Raw genomic sequence first — 22,223 nt, 5'->3', positions numbered from 1 at the left:
ATGCCTACACATTAACTCAGGCGTAACTTGTTTAGGACCCCAGAACCCCCAGGGCTGGCCATGCTGGTAGATAATTAATGCCACTTAGAACAGTCGGAGACATCTGGCAGCGGAACACAGATAAAACTAGGCCGGGCTTATTTGCCCAGCATAGCTAAATGATCCTATATTAGTTTCTCACTCCCTTAAGCCATCAATCTTGAGAAAAGACTGGTCAGAAGGCAACACATGGGCAGTTATTATAACGGAAAGAAAGCACAGTGTGGCGTCAAAAAATATCTGTATTGTTTATTATCTAATGATAGTATGAATTGAAAAGGAGACAAACAGAGGAACATTTTTTAATAGACGAGACACGAAGGGGAGAAGAAGAAGAATGGACAGTTGAATGGTATAAGTGATACGAGGGTAGGAACAAATGAAAGTGATGATGGGGAACGCTCAGGTCTTCAATGTCAGAAGGCAGAGAGTTCATGGAAAAATGGAAAAGATAAACCATCAGTAGACAGAGAACCATTGGAATGATGAGAAAAGCTAATTGTCATAAAACGTTGGATTTCAGGAATATTGAGTGAAATAATGTGAATACAGTTCATTATTGTTTTGACAGAATACAGATTTTTCATAATTAAAATATTTTACATGCCAATGTCTGACCATTAGGGTTATCATGTTTCAGTTGGATGGAAGGTAATTTTTGATTTGACCTGCAGTTCGTTCTCAATGCCCACAACTCTGACTGAAAACCATGTTCCACTTGAGAAATGGAGATATTATTTTTTTGATGACTTTGGCTGATGCCTTTATCTAAGGTGACTTAAACCATACAATTGGCTGAGTTTCTTTTGTTTTTTTCCCAAATGGAACACAGGCAGGTGAAGTGGCTTGCTTAGGGGTCACCCACTGCCCACACCTTAATCAATATGTCACACATTATATTACATAGACTTGTCTTTAACGTAGGCTACAGTAAAACACGCAGTGCAGCCTTGAATCCAAATAATTTATAAACCCACCAAAATCAGTTACATAAATGCCCATACAGAATGCACACATCCTACTCTGTACTGTAAGTATAAATCCACTTTTTAAGCCGACGTCTGTCATTACGGGGTTACAAGGAGACAAAGCCTTGCCTAACATCATCAAGCAGGGAGGTAAGAACACTGAATGGTACATTTATACACAAATCCTGATTGGGCAACTATACGAACATTCATGTTTTGCCGATGTAAAGGGAGCCTAAGGTTACAGCAGAAACCTGCAAGAAGAACACCGCAGCAGTAAACATGTTGGAGGTCATGTCCAGATGATGCCAAATACACAAACCATAACATTTCCAAGGCTGTTTAACCCGATTCAGGGTTGTGTGAGCACTGGACACACTTTCTGACAGCAAGTCATAAACTTTGATCTGGGAGCCGCTCCACACCACTTGTACACTCACCTACACTCACATTCACACAGTGCCAGTTTAGAATCCCCAGTTAAGCAGATAAAAACCCAAGCAGACACAGAAAGATCATGCAGGCAACAACCATGGTGAGGTGAGGCTGCAGAGCTAACCACTGGTCAACTGTTCAGTCCATACATGAAGCACTGTTGGCAAAATAATTAGCACTGCAGAATAAAAAAAAAAAACACACAGTTCTAGGAAACGTGAGACACAATGTGCTGGGGCATGTGTGCTGTTTTGAAATCGTCGTCAAAATACAGCGCCTAGAAGAGTGCGGAGTCATTAAAATTACAGCATACAGCTCCTGTTCATCCTCCATACACTCCAGCAATACTAAAATGTAGCTTAGTTACGTGAATAAGGTGACTCGCATATGTATGTGAATTATAAGGCATTACTAAAGAAAACATTACTTAACAGCCAAGATATAATGGCAGTGTATATGTATAGTTTATATTTAAAGAAATATAAAGCTATAGCATACATACACATACAGCATTCATTACAGTGTGGGTGTATGCATATATACTAATATATACAGTAAATACACAGGCAGACTCGGGCTATGACTAAGTTGTAATGTTTACATCTATTCATGTTGAAGCTTATTCAGTCATCCATCTATCAATCCATTTTTTCACAAACTACTTAGTTCAGTTATGAATTACATGAAGTTGAGACTCATATCCCGGCAGCGCTGCATGCAAACTCTTACTTTGTAGTTGATAAATTATAGAAAATTCTCTCTCTATATGTTATATTTATTTTATAAATTACTAGGGGGCTCTGTCCCCTGCTCGCTACGCTTACCAACCCCCTTGAGGGCCCTACGCTTTAGTCATTTCCCATATCTGCCACTTGCGACGAATCATGCTGCGCTTTTGAATAAGCATGAATATCGACTGTTTTTGATATCTCCGTCTTTCAAAACTATTATCAATGACAATTCATCACATGTTGATTTATTATATGCGAGCATGATCTTTTGGATTCATATAGAAATCCAAGAAAATTTCTTTGTCTGTGTTTTTTAGATAAATTTCATGTAAAGTTCAATACTTTTGGATGCCTGGATTTGTATCCAAAATTGGCTGTAGAATTTATTAATACAATTGATCGTTTAACTCTTTCGATTCTATGTTGCAGCACTTCTCAGTGATCATAAATATAAACCTGACCAAACTGTGGTTTCTTTGAAATCAAACTTGTAGTAGCTTTATTTGTTGCAGGACCACAAATTCACATAGTGTATGGTCCTCAATCGTGTACATCTACGTTTTGAGCATTGAATGATGCGAACGCGACCAGATTATTGTAGATTCAGATATTTTGCCTATAGTGTTTGTGGATTTCACTTTCACCAAATAACAAATCTTTTATTTCTTGTGGATATGCCCCTTCATTGGGAAGAAACACTACTTATCCCTGATCTCATCACAAATTAGACGATCTACAAGTCTCTGACTTAAACTTTAAAGCTGAACAATATCTACATACTTCTGATATGTCCATATATTCAATCTCTTTTCGCTGTTCCATTATTTCACCTAGGAATAATTTCCATTTGTTAGTGCTAATGTGACCTTTACTATCAGTTTTTTGCGACTTTCAAATTTTAACACTTTCATAATCTCAAACCTTCGCTGCATGTGTATCACGCCGACGTTTTTGAACCTCTTTACGACGTTCTACTTTGTCTTCTACTCTTTGTCTTTTATTTCTGGCCCCAAGCGTGGTTAAATCTCTTGGCACAGAGTCTCGTTCCGCAGGACGTGAAATTATCTCCCTGAAAAAGTCTCGTCTCATCCCAGGATAAAAAGTCTTGTCTCGTCGTAGGATTTTTTTTTATATACTAGAGAGACATATATTTTCTATGTATCTACATCTAAAGCACATACAGTATAGTATAACTTTAGCATCATAGAGGACAGAGTATTATCCTTAAAGAAGCAAGTTCTGAAAATGTTGGGATGGCTTACTAAGTAAACTGATTTGTGCATTCATACTCAACCCCTGACTGAATGCCAGTCCAACAACAACTATAGGATATGCACACATCTGCACTTATAAATGTACATCTGTTCTATCGGTTTTAAAACAGAGAATCTGATTAATTTTCAAATTGGACCAATTTTATAGGATATGCATATGTAGATAGATAGATAGATAGATAGATAGATAGATAGATAGATAGATAGATAGATAGATAGATAGAGTCACTATATGATAGATAGATAGATAGATAGATAGATAGATAGATAGATAGATAGATAGATAGATAGATAGATAGATAGATAGATAGATAGATAGATAGATATTTGAATATTAAGTAGTGCCAATTTAAGCAGAGTGCAGTTTGTAAATAAAGGAGTTGGGAATTCCTCTCTGCTCATTTTGGCAGCAATCAGCAGACTACAAAGAATTACTTTTATCTCTAAACTTTCAGTTTTTCTCCCCTCCATGTCCCCCTTCACACAATTGACTAACCCGCCTGTTTTTGTTGCTCACTGTCACATGAAATAAAGCGGCACGACTTTTATTTAAAAGTGCTATGAATTTTCTGGATCCTGCTATTCAGATTCTCATTCTTCTGTTATACTCTGTACTAGGCTAGCTGTACTAGAAACACTTGCCAGTGACAGCCTTATTCATTTTATCTTTTCCTTTACTCTTATCATTTCACACAACCACACAAACCTTGTGCTCAGCCTGTCAGAATCTATCCACAGACTCACTAAGAATTTTCTCCTTTTGGTAAGATTTGCTCCTTTCTTCTACACGTGTGCCATCAAGACATACGGTACAATACCTTTTTCTTTGACCATGACCATCGGCTCGCCTTCGCCTTCTCTCTTTGTACTGAAGAGTCTTAATGAGGCTATGGAGGGCTTGTCTGCGGTGAAACTCCCAGTTCTGTTCTATGTCTTTAGATCTCCTGGTAGTGCAAGTCGAGCAGCAGATCCTGAATGAAGTCTCAAAGCTCAGAGATGCAGAGAAAGGCAGTGAAATGCCTGCTGGCGTGTTCTCTCTCTCTCTCTCTCTGACGCTCTCTGTCCCTCTTGTCTCACTTTTTTTTTCCCTTGTCAGGAATGACAGCACATTCCCAGTGTGGACTCTGCCCTCTTTTGCTGCAATAATCAGGCAGCAGCTGCTCCTGGGTAACAAATGCAAATTCCAGCAGCGTTGATCTGTGACAAATCAGTGACACCACCTTAAATTCTGGAAGGCTGACTGTTGACTTTGTAAAGCCCACCATAGAAAGCAGCAGAAATGCAAAGATGCGCATACTGCAGTGCTTTGAGACTGTTGGCGGCGGTCTGTTACTGAAGGCACACTGGGTGAAGAAAATCACACTTGTGTAAAGTCAGGAGAGAATCATCAAATATTGGTCTGCTTTTGTATAAAGTATAAAAGATCAGGACTGCTTTCGCTTATTTCCCTGTCTGCCTAATTTGTGGTTAAGAAAGAGTGCGATTTCTTTTCAAATTACTTTTATGTTTAGCTATTCTTTAACATTCTTTTCATTAGGAATATGTATTTTTGTTGAATATAAATTAGCCAAGTTTTTCATTTAACCTTTGGTAAAACAAGTTATTTTCAAGCTTTAGTGTGGAGTTTCGATGTTCCTGTAGATTTACTCCCTCATTCCTACAATACAGTGAATACACTTTCAAGTTTTTTGCGTTTTTTTCATGAAAGTACTTGTGATGCATGAATGCTCATCATTCCTCTTTCAATTCACATTAGATAGTATATTTATGAATTTTTTATATTAAAAGGACCAGAGTCTACAAGAAACCATGCACAGCTGTTGTAACATTTATATTTATTACCCTAAAATTGAGGCCGACAGTTCTTCTGGAAAAACGCATTATTGGACAAATACGAGTAATCATAAGCCTCCCCTTCACTATCTGGACTTGCTTCTTTCAGGATATGGTCATGGGGGACTAAAGCCTGTGCCATCGCTACTGGGTGCGGGCCATGAACCATCTGTGGACAGGGTGGAAGCTCATCACAAGGCATGTTCAGACCGGGCCGGTTCAGAGCTCACATTCGGCCCTGCTTTAGACATAAGCATGGGAAGAAAAAGGAGAACCACTACAACAACGAGACAGTGTCGAATTGGCGTCCTGGAGCCGTTAGACAGCTGTGCCGCGGTGCCACCAAATATCTATTAATAATTAATAAACATTTAGGTAAGGGAGACATTGCTTGGTGTTTATCAAGTGAGACGGAAAGCTGTAAAATTAGAGTCTCAATTCCCAACACCCCTAACAGTTCACTTGAATGTGCACCAAAAATATAATCGTATGCCCTTTACAAATTGATAAAGTACTATCAGTGTCTTCTGCTCGTTTCTACCAAATGCCACTAATGAACTTAACTTTCTCCCCTCATTTTAAATGGGAACTTCGACAAGGAATATTTGCGATGGGAACAGGATGGCACAACAACTCACTGAGAAGTAGAGTTGTGTGATGGACAGCCGGAACCTTTGCCTGGCCGGAACGCCACTTTAATGGAAGGACCAGGTGAGAGACTGCGTTCAGGGCATTATCTTCCCCAGAACACTACCGGGCAGCCCCCTTGGCTTGCTGTAGGGCCACAGGGTTTGGAGCTTGGAAGCTTCACCCTGCTGGGGCCTGTGGTTTCCACCAGGGGGCGCTTGGACATTGTCAGAGCCCAGGGTTGCAACGAACACCGGGAGTACTTCCAGGTGCCTTATAAATGGAGTCAGCAGGCACTACTCCGGGAGCCAGAATCAGGTGGAAGAGGACAAAGCTTGCTGGAAGAGGAGGAGGAAGAGGAGGAGTGGCGGCAAAGAAAGAAGAGAAGAAAAGGACTGTGAGCTGTGCACTTTGGAGCTTTGTGTGCTGGAAAACTGTGCTGTAAAGGTGGGAAGCAGGAGGAAGCTGTTCCCACATGGAAAAACTAACGTGTGTTGCACCTGCACTTGTGTCTTTGCCTGTCTGTGTGGGCTAGGGTGGCTGGTACGCCCCCTGGTGGTCCATAGCTGATACTTGCTACTTCACAAATCTAGAGCCCAGGGTGCAAATCCTGGCCTGGACATTGTCTGTTGAGAAACTATGGTGTCCTCCCACATCCCAGTGACGTTCAGGTTAGGCTGATTGAGGACTCCAGCTAGGACTAGTGATGGGTGTCCTGTCCTGGGTTGCTTCCTCCATTTTCAGCAGGCTCTCTGGTTGCACACAACAGTATACAGTACTGGGATTTATTGGTTCAAAAAGAAATGAGACGGGAAGGGGCAAGAGGGAAGATAATTTGTATTATTTATGATACAATTGACTTTTCCATTAAATTATTATTACTATTAATCATGTAATCTATATAAATATATAATGCAAGGTCGACTCATTTACTAATTAAAAATTAGCCAACATGTGTTTTTTCATTTGTTGCTATTTAGTGATATTATGCTAGCTTAATGTGCTGCACTGCACTGCAAACAAAAGACAAAGCAGAAGTGATTGGCAGGCCACATGAACAGCACCAGTAACCAATAGGGGGGACAGTGCGGCGTCCTGGACAGGAACAAAGAGACGTGATGACATTTTAAAATGGAAAGAGAAAGTTTGTCGAAGCTCAAGGAAGAGGTAAAGCTCATTGGTTAGCAAGCGCTGCTTTTTGCATTTGACCATCAGCACTCTTAGATGCAGGTGGCATGGTGGGGCAGTGGAGTGCGTAATGGTTTACAGCCCAGGACCTCCCTGCATAGATTTTGCATGTTCTCCCGGTGTCTGCATGAGTTTCTTCTGGTGACAAATTAAACACTAAACTGGCCTTGGTGTGTGGTTGGGGGGGTGTGTGTTTGTCCACCCTGCGATGGACTGGTGCCCTGTCTAGGGTTTGTTCCTGTCCTGTGTCCTGTGTTAGCTGTGATAGGCTCCATCCCTGTGACCCTAGCAGGTTAGAAAATGACATGACACTCATAGATGCTGTGGCAGACGGCTGGGGATCCTGCCCAGCCGGGACGCCTGGAAGATGGGAGGACCAGGAGAGGGACAATACCTCAACCTCCCCCGGGACACGAGAGGGCAGCTGCCCTGGTTTGCATCAGGACCATGGGATCAGAACTTAGAAGCTCAACCCAGTTGGGGCCCGTGGCCACCGGCAAGGGGCGCCCGGATGACTACAGAGCCTTGGACTGCCAGAAGGTCTTCACGGAGCACCTGGAGCACATCCGGGTGTAGTATAAAAGGGTCCGCCTCACTCCATTCAGGGAGCTATAGTCAGGAGGCAGAGGATGGAGCTTGCAGGAAAGGGAGTGGAGGCGGCAGAAAAGAGGGAAAAGAGGCAAGAAAAAAGGGACTGAAATACACGTGAATCATTTGTGCACTGTGTTGTATAAGGGACTGTGTGTGAAAGTGTGTCTGTCTGTGGTCGGGTTATATTCCACAGTGCGTAACGACTCTCCACTCCATCGACCTCCAGTGCTGAAAACTCAAAGGGGGTCTGATCCCCACCTACCACCGCCTTCTCAATTGTAACATTTAAACATTATTGGAGTACCCCAAACCCCACCAGCATCACCCGATCTTCAATGGTGATACTTACAATAGCAAAATAACCCAACACTGGTCTTAGGTACAACAGTAGCACTTGAATTTCTAATAAGGAAGCCACAGAAATTGTGTTGCGATACTCAAAGCCACTGCTCTGTGCTCCTCGCTCCTCAGGTTCATACAGCATAATGGTTAACGCATTGGACTTCAGACCTTAAGGTTGTGGGTTCAAACCCCATTACTAACACTGTGTGACCCTGAGCAAGTCACTTCTCCTGCCTGTGCTGCAACTGGAAAAAGAAAAAAAATGTAACCAAGTGTATCTCAAACGTTGTAAGTCACCTTAAATAAATGTGTCAGGCAAACATTAATAATAAACTCTCCAGGTACCTAAATGTTCGTAAAAGAAAATTTTAAAGTGTAGCAGTACCAAACCAGATCCTCCAGTGTGTTTCAGTTTTGTTCGCTCATTGCCATGAGCTCTGTTAAACTGTTTAAACTAAAGGTCTTAGCAATTCTGTTCATCTTCCAGAAACCTGACGACTTGCACACTTCGCCCTGAGAATCTTTTGAAACTGTAATGTGCATTACGCTCCTCCAACACTATTTTTGATTTTCCACTTTTTCAGGCACATCGAAACATAACTGGGTTGAGTACCAAACAGCAAACCAGCACTTTCTGCTGAAGAATGGCAGTGTGCTCACACAGCAACAAATGATGCTTTCACATGAAAACTCAGAAAGCAAGACATAAACTACGTATATACAGATGTACATAGAAAAAAATGAGCTGAGTAACACCAGCCAAGAATGGAATGGTGGCACAGTTGGTAGTGAAACTGCCTCTCAGTAAGGAGTTTGTGTTCCATGTGTGGAGTTTGCATGTTCTCCCCATGTCTGGTGGGTTTCTTCCCACAGTCCAAACACATGCAGGTGAGGTGGATTGGCGTTACTAAATTGGCTCTAGTGTGTGTGTGTGTGTGTGTGTGTGTGTGTTCTTCCTGTGATGAACTGCCATCCTGCCTTGCGCCCTATGCTAGGTGGGATAGCTCCAGCACCTTCTGTGCCACTAAACACTCTGCTATAATCTTTACAGCTACACAAAATATACCCATTTTTCTTCATCGTCTGCAGATTTTGTCAAACATTACATGTATAAGTCATCCATCCAAAGGGTAACCAGTGTTACCTACGTTTGGCAAGTGAACTTGGGGCAAATGGTCAAAAGTCACCATTAGATATTTTAAGGTTGGCATCCAGTCAGTAAACAACACTTGAAAAAAGTGCCATCTGGGAGATCTGACAGTTGTATGGCAGCAATCACCATGTCAAGCGTGGCTGACAAAAACCAAAGAAAAACCAAGCATCACCTTGACGTCACCAAGTGCTCACATCAAGACTAAAGAAGGTAACATTTTCAACAATACTCTGTGTAGTGATGGATTATATCATAAACTATAAAGTTTTTAGATAGTTGAATTTAATATGGATGTCCTGTACACACACACACAGATGCACCTATCCATCTGTGCACCTGCTTATTCCAGTTTAGGACCATCATTAGCTTAAAGACTACGCAGGCAGGAGTCTTAGTGATGTGCCTTCCTTGAGGTCTTGATATTCATCGACGGGTGCTCAGATTCGGCCCTGGGAGGCTGCAGTGGCTGCAGGTTTTTATTCCAAAAGCATTGCTTAAGCAAAAACCAATTGCTGAGAAGACAACCTACTGTATCTCAATACCTCACACCTAGCCATTCTTATAGAGATTTCCTTAACTGAGGATATTATTATATGATTTGTGGTCCTTAACGATTCTTTTGTTTTTTTTTTTTAATATTTTTTAAAACAGATACTTCTTAATGAGCCCAAACATTTGTAAACGGGACCAAGTTAAATGGTGAGCTGCTGCAACTCATTGTTAATTCTCAACTAGACACAAAATAAGAAGCACTTAGATAGAGAAAAAATGGAGCTGTTTAAGACTAAATGAATCCATTAAGGGTTGGGAAACTTCATAAGCAGGTCAACTAAAATGAGTGACACGGTGGCACAGAGCTAATGCTGCTGCCTGGCGTTGAAAAGCTCAGGGTTCTAATCTAAAGCCTTCATTCTGTGGCACGGGTGTCCAACTCCGGTCCTGGTGGGCTGCATTGGTTTTCATTCTCACCGTTTTCCTAATCAGCGAGCAGTTTTCACTGCTAATTAACTTCTTTTCCCTTCATTTTAATAGCCCTGTTTCCAAGGATTCAGTCCTCTGAATTTGTTTCTTCATTAAATGGCAGCCTAACAGAAATGAGATGTGAAATGTGATGTGAGATGACCAGCTAAATTGGACCAACATGACCGAGACCTTCACCTTTCTTTACTTTCAGGATAGCTGGTTATGCGGCAGCTTGTTTTGTGTCTCATTATTGTTTGGTTGCTCATTAAGGAAAAAAGAAACAACTAAGGGGTCTGAGTCACATCAATTAGAACTAAGGCAAAACAAGTTAATCAGCAGCAAAAACAGCTCACTAATTAAGAAGATGGTCAGAATGAAAACCTGCAGCCACTGTGGCTCACCAGGACCGGAGTTAGACACCCCTGTTCTATGGGGAGCCCTTAGCTGCTTAGCTAAAGAAACGGGCCTGATGGATTGAATGATCTTCTCTCAATTGTCTTCTGTTCTTATGAGACACAGAAACAAGTTTGAGCACTAATTGTAATTGTTTAATTAAGAAATTGGTTTGAACCAAAAACCTGCTACCATAATGACCATCAAAAGGGCTGAACCTTAGCACCCTGTACTGGACATCAAGGCCGAATCGTGAATAGTTAATTAAGTCATTAATTCACGTTTCTACAGTATCTCTCAGTTATGATAAAGTAATTTACTTACAGAAATGTTGTTAGTCCTGAATGACTCAGTGGGATTTGTCATAATTGTGAAATGTCCCACACCCTCTGATAATCACATTTTAAATCTAATTATCACCTTTAAAGTTAACATTCAGAATGTAATTCTCTTTTCAGAGCATTGTTGAATTACTTTTCATCTATTCGCCAGTACTGACTTCATAACCAGAACATGTGAATCAGTAACAATATATCGAGACACACTACAAGCACCACAAAGCTGAGTTTAAGCAATAACTACAATATAGAAACACTGAGAAGTGATTATAAACCATATGCACTCAAAACACAAAGAATTAAAATGAAAAAGGCTACAGGACAGTTTCATGATATCACCCACTGACTTACATTAGAATGGCACAAATTAAGTGTACAAATAAAGCCACTTGTAAACCTTTGTAATCCAACTGAAGGTCACGGGACCACCGCCTATCCCAGCAGAACTGAGCATGGGTTTGGGGGGTCACTCACAGACAACTCCATATTCACTCACACTGCAGTTAGTTTAAAGATGCCAGCTAACCGGCATATCTCTCAAGATGAAGCAGAAAAACTCCACAAAGCCAGCGACTGGGCATAGGATTCAAACCAATGTCTCTGAAATGATGACGCATGTCTCTTCTGTTGCTGTTTCACTAAAATGGTTTGCGTTTTTTATCTTCTAATTGAAATAAAAATTGAGAAGCACAGCACCAAAGCAGTGGCTTTGTGCTCTTTACCATTGTATTTTTGCTCCATAACCCGTTGTGTAGGCAACTTTAGTGTGGGCACATGCATGAGTGTGCCTTAAAACAGACTGGCACCTTCATTTAAGGATGGCTCTTCTTGTGTGAAATACTGCCCATTTCATACAGCTGTATACCGAACCATTCTGTTTTATAAGCCCACTTAATTCTCAGCAGGGTCACGTGGGGGCTGAAACCTAACCCAGGAAGTACAGGGCACAAGGTAGGAACAATCACTGGGCAGGGTGCCAACCATCATAGGGTGAGCGCACTGACACACTTGCACAGTAAAATATGGTGTCATGAATCAGAAAACCTCAGACATCTGACTGAAAAACAATATTCTTAAAGGTTTACTTTTAAACAGCATGACCATATATGTGGTTTGAATTAATTCTGGAGTTTGAGAACAATATCTATATTTTCATCATTTAATTTTAAGTGTCTCGCACTGCCATTTTTCTTGATGAGTTGCTAAGATGTACAGAAGCATTGTAAAGAAACTCTTCCCAAGAGGCACTGCATAGCTCATGATGAAGGCTCTGCTATAAAACTCAGTGCAACACTTTGGCTCGCTGTCCGAGATTACGGATTTAACCCTTGAACAGTTAACACAGTGTTAGGTACTATGGTTAACAACTCATAGCTTCCCACTCCTCGTTTTGGTTCACAGTCCTAGCGTTCTTGTATTATTTTCATAATTTTGGAACGACTCCTAGCAATTTTTGTTTTGACTTCACTTATGGTTTAGCTGTTTCATAGCATGAATTGCTCTATTTTATGTTTAATGTTGTTTTTGTCATTATTCAATTCTTATTTTTTCATATTTTCATGTATCTTCTGTTATGGTTGTAATTATGCTGTGTTACTTTAAATGTCCCTTCATTCCTTGCCCTCTGTGAGTGACATCACTTCTCCTGAGCCCTACCTCTGACTATTTGGACCAGAGTAGAGAGAGTTTAGATCAAAAGATCAGTGTGGTTGTTGGGAGTTTTGGAAGTATTGCTGTTTTTCTTTGGATTCTGGTTTCTGGGTTGTGATTTGGGATTACTTTTTGTGAATAAATTCTAATGTATAAAGAGTCTTTGTTTGGCCTTTTGTGCATAAGTCGGGGGTTGATGGTTATCCTCTTTCTTGTGGGATTTTTAGTTTATTTTGGGACATTTCTTGGTCCGTTTTCAGTTTGCCTTATTCAAGGCTTGCTAGGTGGGGAGCTAACTGGTCATAGTTTCAAGTATGCTGGACTGGATGAGTTTCTGGCCTTCTTCTTGGCTTATATTGGGAGGTCTCACATCCAATTTGCTGTCTCACAATTTTGATATACTGCTAACAATGTATCTGTTGTGATTATACCTTAATTATAGCTGGATTATACCCTTAATTACTGCGTTGTGTACATCACTATTTAGATGTTTGTTGCGCACCACACCATTTTGGTTGTCTGCTGTCTAGATGCTAGTTGGTTGCTGTAGGAGCTCCTTCATGTGGAGAAACATGTTTAAATTCTGATACATTGCATGATATTCATCTTGTTATCTGTGTTTTGATAAACAAAGTAAAAAACCATTGATATGTATCACATTTGCTTATTCTGCTTTTCTGGCATGTCCTTTTGACTTTGAGTTTGTTTTGTGCTTTGGCTTAGTCATTTTCAATCTCTCTTTCCTGCAAGTAATGAATTTCATCTTGTTTTCCAATCTGATTTCATTTTCTGGTTTTAATACTTGTCTTCTTCTTACTTGTCTGGGTCCACCATAACAATACTGGAATTCAAAAAAAATGCATTTGTTCCATTTTACCGAAACTGTGAACATATCCAGGTCCGTCTTTAACAATATTTACACAGTTGCTCACAATTCATTTTGACAGCTGACAATACAAAGAGTATGGCTGAAGTAAAAAAAGGAGGTCTGTGCTGTGGTCCAGCCAAGCCACTTTGAGTATTTGTGACGGACATAACAGATGAATAATGGACAGATGAGTACGGTATACTGTATGTATATATAGAGAGAGTACTACTACACTAAGTATTTATAAGATAAGAAATGAAGGTAAAAGTAGACGGTGTAGCTTTTTCTACTCACTAAATATGTTTAGACAAGTACAGCGATGGTAGATACATGTGGGAACAGATGTCATGTCTCTGACGCGGGGGTTAGCATTGCTGCCTCGTGGCTTCTGCAGACCGAGTTTAGATCCCGGTCCACTCCCTGTTGTCCACATACACTTTTTCCCCCAGACACTCCAGTTTACTTCCAGCATTCAAATGCTGTGTTAGGTTACCTGACAGGTTTAATTTGGTCTGGAGTGAAAACTGTATAACCCGTGAATTTGTCATCCTATCCAGAACTGGTTTCTGCTTTGTGTGTCACACTGCTATAGTTGGCACTGACCCCCCGTGATCCTGAATTGGACATAGTGAATGTAGAAAATGAACTATCAACACTGAACTGGACTAGTGTACCATTCACAACTGGTTCTTGTTTTGAACGTAATGATGTGCTACTTTAAAGTACTGTTCTGTTGCACAATGGACTGTAGCATCCTGACCCATCACCACCCTTTAGTAATTGGAACTCCAAGAGTCCAAAGTTGTCTGTGTTTAAAGGTGCCCTATGAACTGGAGTGATCATTTCAGAATCCCAGCTAATATATCTGTATATAATATATCTAATAGGTCTTTAGATTTAACTTGCATTGGTGAATACAAATATGTTCTGAGATATTTCATGTAAGGAAGAAAGAAGTTTCCAGGTAAATCAGTCAGACTCACTAACCCTGGTACCAGAAAGAGGTGACGTGTTACATTTGGATTATCACATGCAAGTAAGAATTTCACTGTACATGTGACAATCATGACCCCATCAACCTATTGCCCATTGTCCCAGCCAAGACTGATTTCTGCTTTGTACCCACTGCTGCCGGGCCCTGATCTTATACAAGACGTCCTGAAATCGTAAGATGGATGGACACCTCTTATAACTTTACTGTACTGCCTATATTTGTTCCACTCTTCTACACAAGAACAACTCAATTAAAATTGTAAAACTGTTATTAAAGCCCCCACCTGGTCTGTGATAGATGATTCCATGCACAACACTGCATTCCCTACTGATTTTTTTTTTCCACAATACATATGTTTACAAGCTTTGTATATTTTCCTCTGTCTTTGAAATTCATTTTTGTCAGGTGTATAAAGTGCCTGGTGCCATAGCGTACTGTATGACACATTCTATATCAAATATTGATCAGTTCATTATTTAGTTGAAAAAGTAGTGGATGATAATTTCCTGGAATGACAAGCTTGTAAATTATTTAAGTATTTCACTGTGTTAGTAAAGTAATCTTATTCTACTATTTTTGATCTTTTTATGGTACTATTTCATACCCACATCACAAGCTTTTGGTCTTTGAGTATCCAGCATTGAATGTGCGTCATTTTTGAAGATGGGTTCTACCTAATAGTATTACATTGTTAAAATGTCTCTCATTGTCTACAAAAACTGTACCATTTTTTCCAGGCAGATGAGAGATAATCTTCAATAAAATCCTGAAGTCAAAAGCATAAAGCACTTGCCTGAACTCAGAACAAAAACAACATTTCCATATCACATTTTCTTACAAATAATGAAGGTCAAAGTGCTTTGCAAGATGTCAAAAAGTAGTTACAATAATAAGAAAAATTAGATAAAAAAAAAACTACAGCATAATTAGGATTACAAAAATAAAAAATGTTCTCTTGCATAAGACAGATATATAATTAAGAGAAATAGTCCTTAAATATAGAATGCGCTGATAGCACCCACAACACAACGAACCCCCTGGATTGGCAGTCCAGTTGGCCAGGGTGGACAGAAAACAATCATGTATACAAGAAGTTCACGTTGCCTTACAAATCTTTATCTTATAGATATTCTTAGTTTCAGCTCAGCCTTATCTAGACAAAGAGCAGCTTGTATGCTTAGCACACTCTGATTAGGGGTTTTAGATTTGTTCCCAAATGGCCCACTGTTGATAATAACGACTTTGCAATGCACAGTATACTAGAGAAGAAACACTACAAAGGAGAACTAAAAACATCGTAGACATTCTAATTCTAATCATTGGTTGCGTGTCACTTTATGATCTTGACTGCTGATTCTGCCACTTACCAGAAGCTTAGCAAGGCTTGCCCTCTGTGGTAATTGGAGAGAAGGCATTCCATTGATCATCTGGTTTGTTCGCCTGTTTGAGCAGCACTCCACAATAAGCCTCACCCTGTGGACGCCCATCTCGTAATGCATTCCAGAGAGGCCCCCTTTACACTCAGGATGGAGTTAGGCAAACAAAGGTCATTCTGCCCACTGTCATCTGATAAGTCCTATTGCAGGCCACAAGATTACAAGAAGACTTTGACCCCAAAAACTGCAACATGATCCTGGCCTGTCAGCGTAGCCTAGTGACTGAGGCATTGAACTGCAAGTAGAACCTCACTTCATAGGTGAGGGTTCAAACACTACAATTATGAAAACATGCAGACACTGTTCAGTGCAGAAGTGCTCAATATACTGTATAATCTAGAACCTGAAGCTGCCTGGCATGTGTTCCTTATAGATGAAACTGTTGGCATGCCTGAGTTCACTAGCAGTGGACATTAGGTTTGAGGAGGCACCTACCACTTAAATCAGAGTCTTATTAGGCTATCAGGTATATCCGGTACTTATCACAATTTAGAATTCCCAGCTTTCCACAGTTGGGCTTGGTCATCCAGACTGTGACTTTCACTGTTACAAATGAACGCAGAACCCTGAGGTTTATTTTCTCTCGTAATACTGTTGACTGGAATTCTGGTCAATTATTTATTATTTTATAACATGCGTATGAATTTCATACTACACAAAAAGACTTACATTTCCTGTTAAATGGTGAATTATCTATCCAAATGGCATCTTTAAAATTGTTCAATTAGATGTCAAAATATAATTTTAATAAATTAATATTGATTTCAAATATTTTCAAAAATATTTAGCAAGAATATTATTTTAAGGGTTTCATTTTTATTTAAAACGATTTCTGGGGTGTAATCATCGCCCTTAAAGGGAACACAGGCAAAGGATTCAGAGGTTACACCCCATCTCTCCCATTTGTCTTTTTGTTCCACAGTTGGAGACAACGGCCCAGAAGAACATCACTATATCTACCTCCGACCCACTGTTGGTCTCTACTCTTCTGGTTTTCAGAGTACTTAGCCATGACAATATCTCAAGATGTTGATAGTTTCGACCAGCGACTATAAACTATTGTGACCAGAGAAGGGCAGTGGTTCAACTTTCCTATTTTTCTTTCTTTGTCACCTCACAAGAAAAGACGAGTCTTCTATTACATGTAATTTATGCTCTTTAAACACCATCTAAACTTGACTAATGGCAAGCAATCTGACATAGTGCTGAGCATTAGCTTCATATCAGGAGATCATTGCGTTTGTTAGGAGTTTTCAGTATTACGTCGATTTTTCTGGTTTCTAATGACTTTCTTGCTCTATCTTAAGGATTCAATGTTTCTGGATTGTGATTTGGGACTTGTTTGCTTTATGAATGCAACTCCTTTTTTTTTGCCTTTTGGAGCTAATCATTGCAATTTTCTATTTTGTTTGTGCACAAGCCAGGGGTTTATGGTTACCTTCCTCCTTGTAGGATTTTGCTTTCTATTAGGAACATTTCTAGTTCTTTTGCAAGCTCTCTTTTTCACAGAATTCCAGGCCAGATGCCCAGTAATCATAGCTTTGGGCAAATTGGACTGGGTGAGCCTTTGGCCTGCTTCTTGGTTTGTATTTGGTGGTCTCACACCCATTTGCAAAGTTTAAGATCTCATCTCACAACATGTGTATTTTGTGGGATAAAAATATTTCAGTATGCTACAATACTGCACTTGGTCCATTTTCTCAAAAAATGTGCACATCCCCAAATCCATTTTAAAAAGTTTTGCAGTTGCTTGCAGCCCATTTTGTCAGGAGACAATACGAAGAGAATGGCTGGAGTTAAAAAAGTAGATGAAGGAGGTTTGTGCTTTGGTCAAGCTAAGTCACTTTAAGTATTCATGACTGACATAACAGATGGATAATAGGCAGATGAATATATACAGTATATACAGTCGTGTGTGCTCATGGGAGACAGCTTATGGGCTCTGGTGATATTAATTACCTGCTGAACCAGGGGTTGGTGCTGTGCTCTAATGACGTCTCTCTTCCTTCCTCTACTGAATGGAAGATTGACAGCTGTGCCACCACTTCTGTTATCCGCCTCCTGGACCTGCCCCTTCTGCCTGGAAGTTTGGTCATTTTGAGTCAATTCTGAGCTATACGATGATACCCCAACACTTTGAGGTTGTTTTGTCTCCTTTTTGCAATGCAGATGTACTCCTTAGTTTTGCTCCCACAGTTATGTTTGAAATAAAGCTTTACATAAAAGAAAACAATCTGCATAATGATGCAGAGTTAAACCCAATCAGCGACTGTGATGTTACCATGGCTTTGTTGAGAGTGTTTATCATGTATCAATCACTTCACGCAGTGTTAAAGAAGACAAAGGTTTTGCTTGCATTACCAGGCTAAAGTTACTCAAATCCAATTTTTTGCCCTAATTTGACACAAATGTGATATTTTCAGGGGCGTGTGGACACAGAAATCCAATTTTTTCAAATCAGATTTGAGTCACTTTCATATGTGATCCTAGACTGGATATGTCTCCGATTCGTGGCCTTGTGACATGAATGAGAACGGTCAGATTGGAATTCATCTGTTTTTTTGCCCATACGCATGGATTGAGCGCTGTCGTCATCAGCCAGCACCAGCAGTGCAGCAAAACAACAATGGAGGAGAGCTATACCTGTGAAAACAGTCACGGTCCCACCATTGCTAGTCCCTTCTTGTACCCACTTGGTGTAGCAGTGCCAGCAATAGTTACAAAAACAACAATAGCCAGCCGTCTGGATTTTTTTCACCTTTCTTACTTAATCATGTAAAGCTGATGAACTGGTTGCCATCCTCCAGAGCACAATGCAATGCATACACTAACGACAAAGACATTCATTTTGTCAGTTTTAATACCCTCAATGTGTGCATGCATGCCGTTTCGGGGGACAGATGCATTAACATTACAGATAGATGCAAGTCACTTGTACTTATGAATGTGAACCACAAAGACAGCAAAGTCGGTCAGTGCCTTCAACAAATTAGGACTTGTCTATGACACAAGTAGCACAACACAGACATTCTTCTACAAGCAGAATAAAGCCTGAAGCTGCACGTTTTGTTGTAGGTCTGCAGTTGCTGATCTCTTTGCCACTGGACCATGCCAGCTTATATGACTGTAAATCACAGGCCATGTCAACTAAGGCAACAGCATGAGAACTTTCCAGCACAGTCTTCCTCAACCCCTTTTTCTAACAGCCAATATCTTGCTGCCTGATGGAGTCGGTGTCGTACGAAGGGTTAACAGGCACAGCATGTTCAACCATAAATTTGACATTTTTTTCTTATTTCCATTGTGTTGTGGTATGTAAAACATGAAACATCAGAGACTTGTGCTTCCCTTTTGTTTGTGAGTTCCAAAATGCCCGCATTCCTAATTCCTTGTTGCTACTTTCTATGAATTGTACGTTATGGTGAGTGCTCATTGGTCGTCAGCTCTCAAGCTCACAAAGCCTGCTCCACAACTAAAGGATTTGGTTACCTCTTTAATTAAAGACACTTTTGTGAATAACTTATGGATTACCGATTCATGCAGCTTGGCCTCAGTTGTTATTCCACCTAGAAGCACAGGAAGTGTTAGCAAGACAACTGAGCTTCTGCACAAATGTGGAAGCTAAACACAAGGATAACCTCGTACATACATATGAAGAGAAATGGGAACTGCATCATTACAGCCAGAATCACACTTCAGTGTGCTGATTGGCATTCTGGTTTCTTACAAAAGAGGCAGAAGCTGCTAAAACATTTAAAGCAAATCCATTAGGATGGGGATCCTGTTATTAGGTGAGTAATGCTGACTGGGGCGTGAATGAGAGTACAGTAATGCGTTTGATTCTCTTGGTTTGCTAAGCTTGACATCTGTTTTCTGAAAGGCAGATAAGCTAAATCTGTAAATCAGTACCTAACCACAGACATATCTCAATGACAAACTCGGTCAATTCTAATTATATACATACGCCACATTTCCTTTACTAGTTATAGAAAAGTCACCTTCACCTACTATTTCTGCAATATTTGTTTGACAACAGAGGAAGAAAAGGCTGAGTGCCCCATAGTGTGTAATGTCTATGCCACCCTGTGTCCCTTCGGTGTGAACCCACTCCCATCTTCATCATCAATCTTGCATGTAATTCTGATAGGTTGTGTCCCTCTAGCCTTCCATTAAGGTATTATTCTTTTGTCCAGCCCTGCCAAGATGCCAGCATTCCCATTTCTGCACTGGCATCTCCTGCCCGAGGCAGAACAATCCTTGCTTTCCTTCTTGTGCCTCCGAAGGGCGGGCCTCCTATCCAGGTAAATAACTTCGCCCTATCCCAGCTGGGATGCCCGCCCATGTGCATCGTCCACCACAATAGATAAATATTATATATACACTGTATACACCATATACTGTACAGGGTGGGTCAAAATTATGTTAAAATTTGAATGGCGGAAACAATTTATTCAGAAAACATACTTCATATGTGCAAGATGATTTACAGGAATGTCTCAACCTGTTCGCCATCATGTTCAACACATCTACCATATGTGGCACATAAATTGTCCACAAAAATCATATATAAGCATATACATAGCAGTACCATTAGTGTTAACATAATTTTGACTCACCCTGTATATGAGGAGATATACAAGTCTATAATGTGCTCATGCCCATAAACTTGACGTTCATTTGACTTGTTCTTTACATCAGGAAACTGTTCTTGATGCTTTGCTTTAACTGATGCCATTCATTTATGTTTATTTGTTACATGATGTCAAACATTATTCAATACCAATTCAATTTGGTTTTGTTTTGTATAGCGCTCCTCATTGTGAGCAGGGGCACAGCACTGTGACAAATTCACAAGTAAAAAGCAAAAGCAAACCATACAAACTACCAGTTACACAATGAGAAGGCATAAAGACACAGAGTTGTTTAAAGGGACAGGAAAAAAAAGCAGTTTGAAATTAAGTACCATACGTTCAGCCCAGAATATTCAGTCTATTGTTGATAACAGAGGTGAGGAAAACAAAAATTCCAGTCAGTAGCATCCGTGGAGAAACTAAATGTCTAGGGGTCCACAGTCAGTTATAGCAGACCAAGTTAGCCACAGTCAGCGTCCTGGAGACCTCGGCCAACTGGCTGTCCATCCCCACCATGCATTCCACAGTAAGTCTGTTCTGCGCTTAATATGCCAGCAGAATATGACGCAGACCTTCAAACTAACAGAATGGACAGTTGCAAAATGACATCAAATCTCCACAATCTAGTGAACTAAACAAAAACACAGAAAATTGACAACAAACACCACATGTAAATGTACCGTTTTTCTGCAGACATTTTGCTCCCACTGTATTTTTGGTGTATTTCATTTATGTACCTCTGAGGCTAAGGATCTGCGCTGGTATCTGGAAGGTTGTCGGTTCGAATCCCCATTACTACCAAAGGAGCTCCTACTCTGCTGGGCCCTTGAACAAGGCCCTTAACCTGCAATTACTCCAGGGGTGCTGTACAATGGCTGAACCTGCACTCTTACCCGCAGGGGTATCCAAAAAATAACATGTTCCTAATACAAGGAATTATATAAGGCAAAATAAAGAACAATAAAAAAAATGTAAATAATTATAAAAACATAACAAAATATTATATCAGCAATTTCAGAATACACTGACTTCATCCAAGGATACAGATCAGACTACAGTATGTCATCAGTTGTCTATAAACGAAGGGAAGCTATAAAAATATATTAAAATACCAAAACCCAAAGTTAATACAAAGTCACAAAAGTAAACTCGAACAGCAGATATGCTTAACTAGTGAAAGGATGCAAATCCCCCTAAGCGGCTTTGCTCGCCCAGATCATTTTGAAATGTATGTAAAATTGCTCATCATCTAATCTCTTTGCTCCGTCTTATCCTATTGCAGGGCTTGCGTAAAAACAGATGCCTTCTGTCACTTGTCTTGAATTTAAAAAAAAAAGTAGTAATGGAAAAACTCCTTGTCATATACAGTATGTACAGAATATATAAAATAAGAATTTGGCAAAGGAGCCATTTGAAGAGCATGACTGTCGCCCCTTGTTCTTAATCAGCCACTAATTTACTGCACACACTACATACTATAGTCCCCAGGATCCTGACCTGACAGGGACGCGCTCTTCAGGAGGCAGCAGACTAGCAGAGGGGGCTTGGATACCCGGAGACGCCAACTATATAGTCAGCCCCGTGAACACCAAGAGAGGGGGCTGCAGACAGAGCACTGTGAGTAAACTTTTAAGTCCTCGTCTTCCTGCTGCTGAGGACTATTGGCCAGTACGCGTGGCTGCCATCGAGCCTCAGGTGTGAACCCTAGCTTTGAATGGGCTTGTGGAACCTGGGGTTGGGGGGACAGTGTGGCAGTTGGGTTGCCCCTG

General features: G+C 40.4%; 1 protein-coding gene across 28 annotated transcripts in view; it reads right to left on the bottom strand.

The window, feature by feature from the left end:
• Nucleotides 1-22,223, bottom strand: part of ablim1b (actin binding LIM protein 1b) — a 513,083-nt gene that overhangs the window by 306,817 nt on the left and 184,043 nt on the right. Inside the window, exon 1 of one of the 28 annotated variants that reach the window (XM_039775691.1) lies at nt 4,266-4,503. The exons of the other annotated variants lie outside the window; for them this stretch is intronic. Coding sequence (XP_039631625.1) covers nt 4,266-4,287 — 22 coding nt within the window. The 5' untranslated portion in view covers nt 4,288-4,503. Of the gene's footprint in view, nt 1-4,265; nt 4,504-22,223 lie in introns of those variants that run through there. 28 annotated transcript variants of the gene reach the window in all.

This window comes from Polypterus senegalus, chromosome 1 (genome assembly GCF_016835505.1).
Source record: "Polypterus senegalus isolate Bchr_013 chromosome 1, ASM1683550v1, whole genome shotgun sequence".
NCBI lineage: Eukaryota > Metazoa > Chordata > Cladistia > Polypteriformes > Polypteridae > Polypterus > Polypterus senegalus.
Note: the sequence above shows the minus strand (reverse complement) of the source record. Positions and strands in the feature narration are given on the sequence as shown.